General features: G+C 35.8%; 1 protein-coding gene across 1 annotated transcript in view; it reads left to right on the top strand.

Moving 5' to 3' along the window:
• The window catches only part of ADGRV1 (adhesion G protein-coupled receptor V1), a 269,894-nt gene that overhangs the window by 39,474 nt on the left and 217,574 nt on the right, over positions 1-12,846 (top strand). The window contains exons 23-33 of the mRNA XM_086480034.1: positions 1,041-1,217; positions 2,911-3,091; positions 3,702-3,904; positions 4,506-4,635; positions 6,155-6,235; positions 7,081-7,220; positions 7,662-8,271; positions 9,233-9,448; positions 10,704-10,919; positions 12,103-12,347; positions 12,542-12,723. Of these exons, the coding sequence (XP_086336160.1) occupies positions 1,041-1,217; positions 2,911-3,091; positions 3,702-3,904; positions 4,506-4,635; positions 6,155-6,235; positions 7,081-7,220; positions 7,662-8,271; positions 9,233-9,448; positions 10,704-10,919; positions 12,103-12,347; positions 12,542-12,723 (2,381 nt within the window). The remainder of the gene's footprint in view (positions 1-1,040; positions 1,218-2,910; positions 3,092-3,701; positions 3,905-4,505; positions 4,636-6,154; positions 6,236-7,080; positions 7,221-7,661; positions 8,272-9,232; positions 9,449-10,703; positions 10,920-12,102; positions 12,348-12,541; positions 12,724-12,846) is intronic.

The raw sequence follows: 12,846 nt of genomic DNA, 5'->3' as shown, positions 1-12,846 counted from the left end.
CTGGGTGATACTGGTTTTCAGTTTGGTTCAGTTTGCTTTCTATGTGCCTACCGTATGCTACGATAACAGATTCCTTCAGTTTCAAATGCCACTGATAATACTATGATGACACAGGTCACCAACCAACCGTGAAGCAAAATTAAACATTTATGTGGCATGCCGATTGTTTTGCACTTATCTTATGTCCATTTCACCAGGTAAGTATTAGAGCTCTCAGTGATGATGCAGATACATGGCATTGTTTTATCAGCAGTTTAATTGCTTTATGTACGTATCTGTCTACTAAGCAGCTGAAGGCACATGCACTACCTGCACTGTGTTATACAGCATCTCTGAAACTTGTGTGATGGTTAAGATAGCATTAGCCTTTCTGGAAATTTTCAAATAAAATTATTTTCTATTTTTAGTTCTATGGTCATGATTTTCTAAAATATATGGTAAGCATCAATACCGACTTTGTTCCAAATATGTGAAATTGTTGCCACTGAGGTCATGTTCTCTGTGAAGTCAGAATTGTAAGGAGGACTGCAGCACAGAAAATTTTTCAAAGTTTTTCCTGAATGATGATAGTATAATTTCATTTTAATTTTAGTGTATTTTTTTTTTTTTCCTCCAGTAGTGTTTCTAGTTGGGAAAAGGGGGAATCCAAGTCTTTATTTAACTATTGCTAATGAAAATTAAAATAATTGACGTTAATGTAAACCAATAGTTTCAGTTGCTTTTGACACGTACATTTCAGGCATATCGATTCTGTCTTTGACGTGTAGTTTGGGGGAAGAGATTGTGTGCAAAACAAAAAACGGGGTATAGTTGTTGGCTTACTTTACATTATAGTCCTCAGGGACGTACTAGAAGCTGTTACAAATTCCAGTCAGATTGTTCTGACGGCCATCAAGTTCAGTTTCAGCTTCCTACCCCTCCAAAAGTGCTGAAAGTAACACAACAGCAATTTTTCACCTGAACATTTGACTAGCTTTTGCATTTATTGCTTTGATTTACTTTGACAATAAGAAGCATTCCAATTTCTTGCTTTCTTCCAGACTGCCGACGAGGGTTCCACTATATCCTGTGTTGTGGAGCGTACAAGGGGAGCCCTAGACTATGTGTATATAAATTACATTATCTCACAGGTTGATTCCACTGGCATTAATTACTCTGTTACCGATTTTTCTAACAGCAGTGGCACTATCATATTCTCTCCTTGGCAGAGATCAGAGGTAAACCGTATCTTCCTATTAACTATTCATCCTCTCCTTTGCAAACCTGCTGGAAAACACCTTCTGAGAATACTTGACTCATTCTCGTACTAAAGAGTGTTTCCTTCACATGGCTTTTTCTATATTTTACAGGGTTTTTTGCATCCCTGGGAAATAACAAGTGATATGGTAGATCTGTGTGTATCTCAGTTCAGGGGTCACCGTGTGTGTATGTGTGTTTCAGTGCACATAATATATGAGACAGGTTCACATATATGTATATAGTAGATTTATGTATATCTATATGTATTCTTGAATTGTAGATAGTTCTGGGCTGAAATAATGGATACAGCTACTTTTGAAACTGGAAAATGATCAGGTTTTGATTTGAGTTTTGGAACTCAGGTTTATCTCCACGTCAATTACATAGCAAGCAGTAAAGTTCACTGCTGTAATCAAGTGTCTTGCAACCAATGTTGGCCACATTCTGTACCTTTTACTTAATCTGCTTCTATGAATTCAATCCCGACTCACAGCACAGGAATTTCACATTTATTTGAAGAGGTGTGGGACCACAATACTGTAGAACATTAACCTGTGTTTTTTATTAGTGTTCATGAAATCAAGAGGGTGAATTGTTAGTAGAAAATGCTGTCCTCGATTTCATTTTTATCACTCTGCTGAAGTCAGTATGGACTGACTGAAACCTACGGACACCATTTGAAAGGATCCCACTGGCTCCACTAGAACTGTGGATCTGGTCCCATTTAGACAATGTCAGTGATTAGAGCTTGGCAAAAGCTTGTAATATCTGAAAATGTTTGTTCATGTTGCTGTTCATTCAGCTTTAATTCTCCATTGAATCATAATACTTCATTGCATATAGTCATATAAATTAAAAATTTCCAAAGCTTTTCTGGTTTCGTAGCATAGACGAGGCCTGCCTCATTCTATCTAGTGGCAGCAAAGGGCTGGTATACCCTCTTGCTCCACTGCTATGTGGTCCAATTTATTGTCTACATACGGAGGAGTTAATGGACATGGCCCTAAGAAACAGACAGGGAGCAGTTGTTCATCAGGTGAGATATCCTAAGAGGTTTTCCGTTGGTGTTTGTAAGCTACTCATTCCCACACCCCTAAATATGATCAGCTACTTAAACCTTCTCTCCTGTATGTTTGTCTAATCGTATCATGATATATGTACTGAGGTGAATATGTTACCCTGTGCAGAGCAGGTTGTGTTAATAGTATGATCTACAATTTCAAGTGTCAGGGAGCATAAAAAACTTGCTTTTCTTGCTCTCTAAATTGGATTCATCACTGTAATGTCTGTTCAGAAACACAATTTCTTCAAGATTTTGAAATCTATCAGAGGTGGATTTCCAATATACACAATTTAAGCTATGCTTATGTTAAAATAGACAATAATTGCTTGGTTGGTTATGTGTTTATGTGAAGCACTTAAGGAAGTATGCCTTCCATCTCTAGTAACTTGGTAAAGTTGGTTTTGGAATGCATATTCTAAACATAAAATATTATCTTAGAAGTTAGGTTAAATTACATGGAAAGCAAAAATGTTGTCTACATTGCTTTCAGAACTACACAGCAGATACTGCTGGGACTAATCAAAGAATTTGAGTTAAGCGGGGTCATGAAACTCATAAGTGATGTATGTTGCATGGTTTGATTTCTCCATGGTTTGGTCCTTCTCTAGGTCTTAAATTTGCATGTTACTGATGATGACATTCCGGAGCTAAATGAATATTTCCGTGTGACATTAGTCTCTGCAGTGTCTGGAGATGGAAAACTAGGTTCAACTCCTACCAGTGGAGCAAGTATAGATCCAGAAAAGGAAACTACTGATATCAGCATCAAAGCCAGTGACCACCCATATGGTAACAATGATGGAGATGATACAGTCTTGTTACAGAAAATGTTATAGTTCTAGCTAAACAGATACTTTGCTTAGCCTTGGTAGTTGAGGAAGCAATGCCAAGTATTCCACTTTATCTAACTTGAGATTAATTCAGAATTTTTATGCAAGAATGAAAGCTGAGTTACTCATTCTTGAGAATATTACAAAAAGGCATTAAAGCTGCCCTGCCCAAATAGATGATAATTCCCTTCTGAGAGCAAATAAAGGTTGCATGTAGTCGATCTTGTGCAGGTTTTTCTCAGATGAGTATTCCTGACAAAGACAGACATTTCTGCTTGCTTATTATACCAATAAATGCCCAGTATGATCACATATTGTGGCTCTTTTGGGAAGAGCTGAATTCATTTTGTGCTGTGACTGTATTAAGACTGAGGCAGATATCAGTGAGAGAGAGGGAGGTACACAACACATCCCTGGAAATAGCGTAATTGAGTCCTAAGGGCATATCAAGAACTGTTTTTTAATTTCAGAAGCAATAAATATAAGTATTATAAATAATATTGTTTCGATATTACCATAATTTAAATTAGATGCAGGAAGCCATGTAAATAGCACTTCTTGTCTGCCAGGTCTACTACAGTTCTCAGTGGGGCCACCTCCTCAGCCAGGTGATGAAATGATTCTGCCAGCCTCTGCTGTACCCCATATTACTATTAAAGAAGAAGTTGGACAGATCAGATTACTGGTAATTCGTGCACAAGGCCTTCTTGGAACAGTTCTGGTGGAATACAGAACAGTGCCGCTTACAGCTTTCAGTCCTAAAGATTATCAGGTATGGCCATTGCCAAGGTGTGTATTTTAGAATTTAGAGTTATTTGTCCTGGAGATAGCCTTCAGTTTGAGTATGTTAGCCCAGCTGTGATTCTTTTCACAGAAACACTTGTTTTATATAATGCTGTGATAAACGAATTTGTAATACTCACTTAAAAAAAAAAAAATCGTTATGTGACTTTTACCTTCTTTCTGTGCAGCATGTTGTATTTCCTAGGAAAAGCCTCTGGTTTTGATTTTTTTTTTTTTCTTAAGAGAATTGTTACTGAAGCAAGAAGAGATATTTGCTATTGTTGCTGAGTATATCAATCTTTATATGAGCGTTCAGGTGCATGTACAAGTTAAGATTATGTTTGTATGTACTGGAATTTGTTCATGTTCAACAAAATAACATGTATGTATCTGTGTTTTCTTGTCTAACTGATATTTGTGCAGAAAAATGCAGGTGAATGCAGATGCTTGTAATTCTGTGAATTTAGATGACCTTTTCTCATAACAAAGATTCAGCTTCAGTGAAGAAAAGTGTGTTGTTTTTTTTTTTTCTTCCGTACGGATGAAAACATTAGACTTGAACAAAAATGTGAAGAGTTTTCATGTTGCAGGCTGTTGTGGGCACGCTGGAATTTCAGCCAGGAGAAAGATACAAGTACATTACTGTCAACATCACTGATAATTCTGTTCCTGAATTAGAAAAAACTTTTAAAGTGGAGCTGTTGAACCCAGAGGGAGGAGGTAAGGCACATACATCAACACATTGGTTGTATTTTTGTGTTCTCTATTCATCCATTGAAATCTTGCCTTTCTTAGGTCTATTATTTCCATGTTATTTCTAAAGACAAACAAACACCCCCACATCCCTCAGGCAGCTGTAATTTTTCTTAGGAAAGAACTGTTCTTCAGGTATTTTGTTAATTGTTTCTGGAAACCGCCAGATCCCAAAGAAAATCTATTATTACCATACGTTAGGTCATTTAAAGGCAATTGCTGCTTTTCACATTACATAATTTCATGGTTGGTAATAATAATTAAAATAATGAAAAAAAAATTAATTTGATTTTTTTTTAATTTGTCAATATTTATAAAATATTTAAGGATGAAAAGCCAAAGTGGATTTTTTTATCAGCCACTTGAGGGAAATCGGAGGAATTGTGATACACTGGCTCATAACTTATGCAACTGGATTATATCAGTAGGAGACTGTGGGTGTTGAGAGCCTGAGGGAGTTTAGCTGAGCTGGACAGGCAGCTGGTAGCTCTGTGGAAGAACAAGAAAAAACACTCAAAGGAAACTCTGGTCTGAGATGTTGGTCTCAAAAGAGATGGTGGGCATCAGTGCTCCGCTCTGCTCTTACAGAACTTGTTTCCATAGGAGAAAATTTTTAAGGGAGATTGTAAAGCTGGTTGGAGGAGAAAAGTAATTGCAAATGCTGGCAGCCATAAAGTGACTTTTTAACTGATGTTAATTTTTTTAAGCAATCCAGAAATGCAAGTATGATGCCTTCTGGGAAGTTATATCATACTACTTGGAATGTCTGTGGTGCAACATGGCACTATGGTGCAACGTAGCGATAAAAACCAGACCTTTCATGGTCAAGTGGACTTTTTTGTCAAATAGTTGTTTTATTAAACAAACTTTTTTCTCTGTTTTTTTTGGTTTTTCTTTTAGTCAGAAGACTTACTAGTAGTAATTCACTAGTCAGATACCCTCTTAACACAAACCCTCTATTTGGCCTTTGCAGCACCATTGCGAGCACAAAACATAGGGTAAAGTCTCCAGTAGTTAAGCTTACTGGAGATTTTTCCAACTTTCTGATGTGTTTTTGCTTGGTGAGAAAATACTAGAACAAGAGCGTTTGGCAGTTTTTAGCCCCTGGGTTTTGTTTAGTTTTTTTTAATTCACATTTCCAATTTCTCTGTGACAGACCTCATTTAGGAGTGAGAAAGGGGAAATACAAATAGGGGACACCAAGAGGGAAAGAAAGCTCAGAGAAAAAAAAGATGTATGTGTTTTCTTTCCTTCTGACCTCCCATTGCTGCTCCCAGTGTCATAAATTAAGTAAGAGGTGGCATATACAATACTTTTTCTGGCTTTTATCAGAAATCCTGTATACTTTCGTATCCAAAATTGATACCTTCCTAGAATACTTCCCTCTCTTTTGTGTTGTCCAGAAATGTTTAAATTACTTTCTGCTTTCTCTTTATTTATAAATGTGTATATGTGTATCTATATCTGTATGTCTGTCATCTTAAAGTTGCTGAGCTCTTTAGAAATGATGGCAGTGGTAGTGGTGATGGGAACCTGGATTTCTTCTTTCCAACTGTCCATCAACATGGTAAGCATTTTCAATTAATCCTAATTTTTATCTCTAACTGTAATATCAGTCATAAATTACTATTCTGACGCAACTTGTCATAGTATTACTTTACTTGCAGTTACAAACGATTAATTTAGATTTATCATGAAGTTCTGTCAAAATATTCTTTCTCCATTTAATTTGGACATACTTTCAATAGCAGTCAGTGTTTAGTGTAACACAGGAAATTACACCTTTTATGCCATCAAAACTATATTGTAAAATACAATGTACTAATTCCAGAAGTACAGTTTGAAAACTTAGTTTTGTTTGGGAATTGTCAAATTTTCTGGAGAGCAAAATCCAAAAACACTTAAAATCAAAGGTAATTTAAAAATTAACTGATTGTATGCTTCGATACATGCTTTATGTTACTTCGTTTCTCATCCAAGACAATCCTTTTACTTATAGGATTTCTGGACTTATTTTTTTCTAAGTTTTTCATCCCAGCTTATGTTAAGATGGAACCTGCCCTCATCTGGTCTATCTGCTTACACTGTGATTTACCATACAACTCCCCACTAAATTCTGCTCCATTTTCAGTCATTAAACCTGTAATTCTCTTTCTGTTCCTCCCTTAAAATACTCATATTTATTATATTTTTTTATTGCATGGTTCCTTAGAAGGGCTGCCAGGACTGCACTATTGAAAGTCAGTTCCTTATCCATGTGGATAGTTATCATGCACTAAGACAAAACAGCATGGATACTTCAGTCATGCTCATCTGTGTATTTTTTTAATAACATATTCTTTAGCTGTTTTACTTTCATGTAAGGGAAGATGCTAGAAAAAAATAATGCTGTTTGGAACTTGTACTTAACAGCTAGCTTGGGAATTGCATCCCGCATTCTTGTGACTATTGAGGCTTCTGATGATGCTCATGGTGTGTTTGAGTTCAGCACTGAGTCGCTCTCGGTAAATGGAACTGAGCCTGAAGATGGAGATAGCAATATTGTGCTGCAGGTTAGAAAGCTTCGAGTCTCATGTTTCTCATGTACAGGTCTCTTGCGCCTCTGTTTTCACTGGGTGTTCTGCGGTGGTTTTGCCATAAATCTGCAGGGTTCGTATCAACTTTATTACGCACACCTGTTTTGCCATTTGTACTGAGTTTTCTAATGTGTATCATTCAGCTTGAAGCTAAAATGATGACATAATAGTATCCACACGTTTAAAATTGCTTCTACTTGTTTACATTTGAGGTACTACTGAGGTACTACTATCTTAAAATAACAGTGTTGATACCACAAATAGAGCAAAGCTGAGATAATAAATATTACAGTTTTTAAAAAGATTCATTTATTTTTAACCCGTCTTGTCAATGTTTTTGCTTAATTCCATCTCATACTTTTATGTTTTTCTTCCTCATAGAACAAAAATATGTGGTTCTTTATATTTTTCGCTTAGGTTGTGAGAACGCATGGGGCCTTGTCTCAGGTGACACTGCACTGGATGATAGTCTGTGATCTCACCGAAGACCTGATCTCTGCAGATGGGAATGTAACATTTGATGTTGGCCAAGAGAGAGCAAACATTACAGTACAGGTTTCTCCTGATGAAGTTCCTGAGCTGGATAAAGTGTTTTCAGTTTCGATCATCAATGTCTCCATTGGTCGTCTTGGAAATCATACAAATGCAACATTAACTGTTTTAGCTAATGATGATCCCTATGGAGTCTTCATCTTTTCTGAGCAAAACAGACCAATAAAAGTTGAGGAAGAAACAAAAAACATCTCCCTGACAATAATAAGGCGTGGTGGTCTCCTCGGTAAAGTAATGGTAACATACAGAACTATTGACGATGATGAAAAGTCACCGTTTCTTCCACCTGATGTTGTTAGAGCAGTAGGGGGAAAAGATTATATACCTATTACAGGTCACACAATCTTTGCAGCCAATGAAAGTGAGGCCACAATATCTTTGCCTGTTTTGGATGATGATGATCCTGAGAGGTCAGAATCTGTCTTTGTGGAGCTAGGCAGTATTGTTTTGATCGAGAAGGTACAGGATCGGCCAAGTAAGTATCTTACATATTCAAACCCTACAATTTAAATATGAAGGCTAGTATTTATATTTAATAGGATAAAATGCAACAAGATAAACGATAAACTTTTTACCTCTGCCAATCTGTGTATAGTTAAGAAATCTCTGAGTTACCTGCCTTGTGTGCTGTTTGCATGTATTTCCTATAGTGCAGTATTTTGTCAGGGATGAACAAGCATTTCTTTATCCTTTTTGCATCACCTTATCCAAGGTATTTCAGGCCAAATATCTTACGGTATTGGTTTTGTGAATTAATACCTGTTCATCTAGTGTTATTTCTATAAAGTTCGGTATTAGGAAATAACTAAGCTAGTTTTGCTTATTGAAAGCCAAAAAAGTCTTTTAAAAATAAAGTGGTGTAGAATTACAGCCACGTGTTGCTTTTTTTAGCGTAGGGAATATTTGCTTCATCTGTCATTTAGATAATTCAGGTCATTACAACCTGATTTGTGCTTCAGAGCTTCTTGGCATGTCTAGTTCCTGCCCCTGCCCCAGATTAATCTTGATCTTAAGAGAAACTTCAAATATAATTCTGCTGGGAGTTTGAAATCTTATTGCTATTTCATTGTGGCAAGTGTAAAAATGAAGTTCTTCTGAACTGTATTGATCTTACTACTGGCCTTATGGACAAATAAATAAATAAACAAATTGTTTCACAGTACCTCACCTCTTCAAAAAAATTATGGCTTGTGTGCTCCACAGCAGGGTAGAATAATAAGTTGTTAAATATTGGGATTTTTCTGCCATAATATAATTCAAACAGCAAAAGTATGTTGGTGCAGTTTGTAGTTATACTTTGTCCAGTTCTAAAAAGATAATTTTGTTAAAAGCCAGTGGTGACTAACCACTAAACTCATATACATGCCTAGAAACTCTATAGCCATAGATACCAAGCATCTCGGGCACCCCCTCACTAAGTTTTCTTTACATTTCAGTTGTAAATTCTCCTCGACTTGGATTAGCGGATGAGACAATAGCTCATGTAGTTATCAATGCCAATGATGATGCTTTTGGAACACTTCAGCTTTCAACTTCAACTGTGCGAGTTGCTGAAAATTATGTTGGACCAATCATTAATGTGACCAGAACTGGGGGAATATTTGCAGATGTTTCTGTGAAATTTAAAGCTACGCCAATAACTGCAACAGCTGGTAAGAAATCAGAATAGAAGTAGTATGCAGTCTATGTTAAAGTGGAAGGAGCGTACTCTGTGCTTCTAGTAGTCAAAGCAAACAAATGTATGTTGAATGCACTATTGTATAACAACAAAAAAAATATAGTGAGACATTTATTGACTCTGCTTAGCGAGTGGGAATCCAACCCCTATGGGAGAGATCATGCATCAGCTATCAGAAAACTCTGAGACATCATCGCTTGAGAATCTGGCAAGATAAATGAATGAAGGAAATGAGTTGTTTGTTTCCCTAGTAGCACACCACCTCTTAACAAAAAAAAAAAAAAAAAAGAGAAAATAAATAAAAGTAGAAAGTACTACAGTTAGTGTATGTAGCTACTGTTTAGTCCTGTGTACATATTTAAACCCACCATGCATAGTTTAGGTGAGCTTATTGGAGAGGAAGTGAGAACTGAGGACTCAGCTGTAAAACAGGAAAAAACAATGAAAACCCAAGAAGACTTGAACTTCTGAAAATGGGAGGTTAAATTCTCCAGTTGGTCCCTGCTATACAGAAGGCACATAAAGAAAGAAGCAAACTTAGGAAGTATTCAGGGTGAAAACCACTTAGACACTTATAAACCAAACCCTCTTATTTTGGCTGTGTCCAAAATTGAATAGACGGGAGGTACATGCTCTGAGAACTGGTATTTTAGTTTCCTTTTTAGGTATCAGACTTTTCTAAATAAATGTATGGCTAGATTGATGTCAGAGTATGCTTCCAATTAGCTTCTGAAGCAGAGCCGTTATCTGGCGTATGACAGTTGTTCATCTAGACATTCTCAGAGATGTTTGCCTAAAGTGAGGTCGACACACATGATGTTCACTTTGCTAAAATCTACTTTGACAAAGGTGCTTCTGTTCACTTTTATCTCTTGGAAAGCCAGAGAGCAATTAGACATCAAAGACATCTTGGTAGTGTGACCTTGTGTATGGAAGACAATAATGGCCCTTTTGTAACTACCTCTTGGTCTAACAGTGCCAACTCTGTTTTGGCCAAGCCAAGTTTTATTTTAATTTTAATCCAGATATCTAAAGGGCAATGGGAAATAAAAAAGACTGTGTTGTCTGGGTCTGAAGATAAAGAAAAAAAACCATAAAAACATGGAAGAATGTATGTGTAAGCAAAAAGAGAGGATAAATATTACTGATGATATTCAGTACACTGAAACACAATGCATTAATATTCTGTGTATTTTATTGTTTTGGGTTTTTTTCATCTACAAATCTAGGTGAGGACTACAGTGTAGCCTCATCAGATGTTGTCTTACTAGAAGGAGAAACAAGTAAAGCTGTGCCAATTTATATAATTAATGATATCAGTCCTGAAGTTGAAGAGTCATTTTATGTTCAGCTGCTGAATCAAACAACAGGAGGAGCCTTGCTTGGATCTTTGACTAGGGCGATCATAACTATCGAGGCTTCTGATGACCCATTTGGATCCTTTGGTAAATGAGTCTTATTTGCCTATTTCCTCTCTTCTGTTAACATTTTTACTGCAGATTTGAGGGTTAGCCATTACTGGGCAAATGAATAAAAACTTTCAGAAGACAAAGAGAAAGCCTGGATAAAGAAAGTAAAGATAAGATAAACTAAATTAAAACCTATAATTAAGGAGTAATGGTGCTTAGTATAACAAAAAAGTGTTATTTAGTTGATACAGCAAGATTTTGGAATCTCTCAATAGAGATAGATGGATTTTAGTTTACTTTTTTATTTTTATCTATTCTAAGTGCTGCATTTCTGCAATAGGTTTGAGCCAAAATCCACATTCTAATATCTGTTGCTTAAATACTTTAATATCTTTATTTTAGTAGATAATCAAAATCAAAGCAGATTTAAAAATCTGGGGAAATTGAAAAATATGAAGAGAGATTAAATTACCCTCTTTTAGTTTTTGTCAAGTACTTTAGTTTTTCTTCTGCCTATTATTATCAATAAAATGAATTGTGTATACTATCCAAAATAAGTTTCATTACACAGGTTTTGCAAAGGGTTTTGGTGATTTCAGAAATTTAATTATATTTTAGAAATCCATCTTTTTTGTTTGCTGTTTGTTTTTTGGTGTACTTTTCCTGCCTTTTCATTTGACTTCGCTTTTCTCCCTTCAGTACCCTACTTAATTCCTTCTGTTCCATTTTGTCAGTAGAAGAAGGTAAAGGAAAGAAAGAAAAATTGTCAAAAAAAAAAAAAATCCAGATGGGTAATTAATTAACTTAATTCTTGAAAACTAGAAGTTTAATTTAAGGAAGACTTTTACCTGAAACAATTTTAAATGTAATACGTTGACTTATTTCTTCAGTAAGTGTTATGAAAGCTTCTAAAAAGTTTCCTTGCTGGGAACAACTATGAAATTATCTTCTAAGAGCTTGGAAACAGCTCATGGTTAGCCTTGAACAATGGGCATGTTGGAATAAACTTTTTGGACGAGGGCTTAATTTTCATGCTGATTTTATCTGTAGATGAAACTGTTAATACCGAAAGTTTGCTTTTAAGTTTAAACCTGATTAAAATTGATTTACTTGTGCAAGTAAATGCAATCAAGTGATATAAAACTGTGTGCTTCAGGAGTTGATATATTACTCTCAATTTCGTTGTTAATAAAATATGTCTCTCTGTGCTTTACTTCAGTTTTTCAGATTACCGAATTCACTGTGCAGGAGCCTGAATTTGGATCAGTAACCGTAAATCTGCCAATAATCCGCAATGCTGGGACACTCGGTAATGTTACTGTTCAGTGGGTTGCTACCATTAATGGACGCCCTGCTGATACAGACTTGCAGGTTGCCTTGGGTAATATTACTTTTGCCCCTGGGGAAGCCATTCAGGTGTTGCTGTTGGAAATCCTGGCTGATGATGTTCCAGAAACAGAAGAAGTAAGTAAAGCAGTTACATCTTTCTTGAATAGTATCAGAGTTTTAAATTATTATAGAAACATGTGCAAATAAAAACAAGGATTGTTCTGGCAGGAAAGTGCAAGAAATTCAGATTTTACTTTTGATTGTGATTATTGTTAGAAATACCAAAAACTGTTTAGCTGCATTATTTCTTTTTTTTTTTTCTTTTTGAGATTGTCCTCGTAGAATTAACTCAGGCCTCCAATGGTGGTGCTATTGGGTTAGATGGCGTGGCAAATATTATAATACCTGCCAATGATAATCCTTATGGCACAGTTTTCTTTCATCAATCCTTGTATCGAATTCAGGAACCACTAGAAAGAAATTTGCTTGCAAATATAACGATCAGGCGAAGGTTTGTATAATGTTTGCTTTATTTATATCTATTATTTTTTCTTTTTTTTTTGTCTTGGCCATAATTTCAAATGTTGTGCTCATCTTGTATAAGTATTATTTGCATCGATTTCTTGATCTGCTA

Source organism: Leptosomus discolor, chromosome Z, assembly GCF_034619465.1.
Source record: "Leptosomus discolor isolate bLepDis1 chromosome Z, bLepDis1.hap2, whole genome shotgun sequence".
Classification (NCBI taxonomy): Eukaryota; Metazoa; Chordata; class Aves; order Leptosomiformes; family Leptosomidae; genus Leptosomus; species Leptosomus discolor.
The sequence above is the reverse complement of the archived record's forward strand: the minus strand, read 5'-3'. Positions and strand labels throughout refer to the sequence as shown.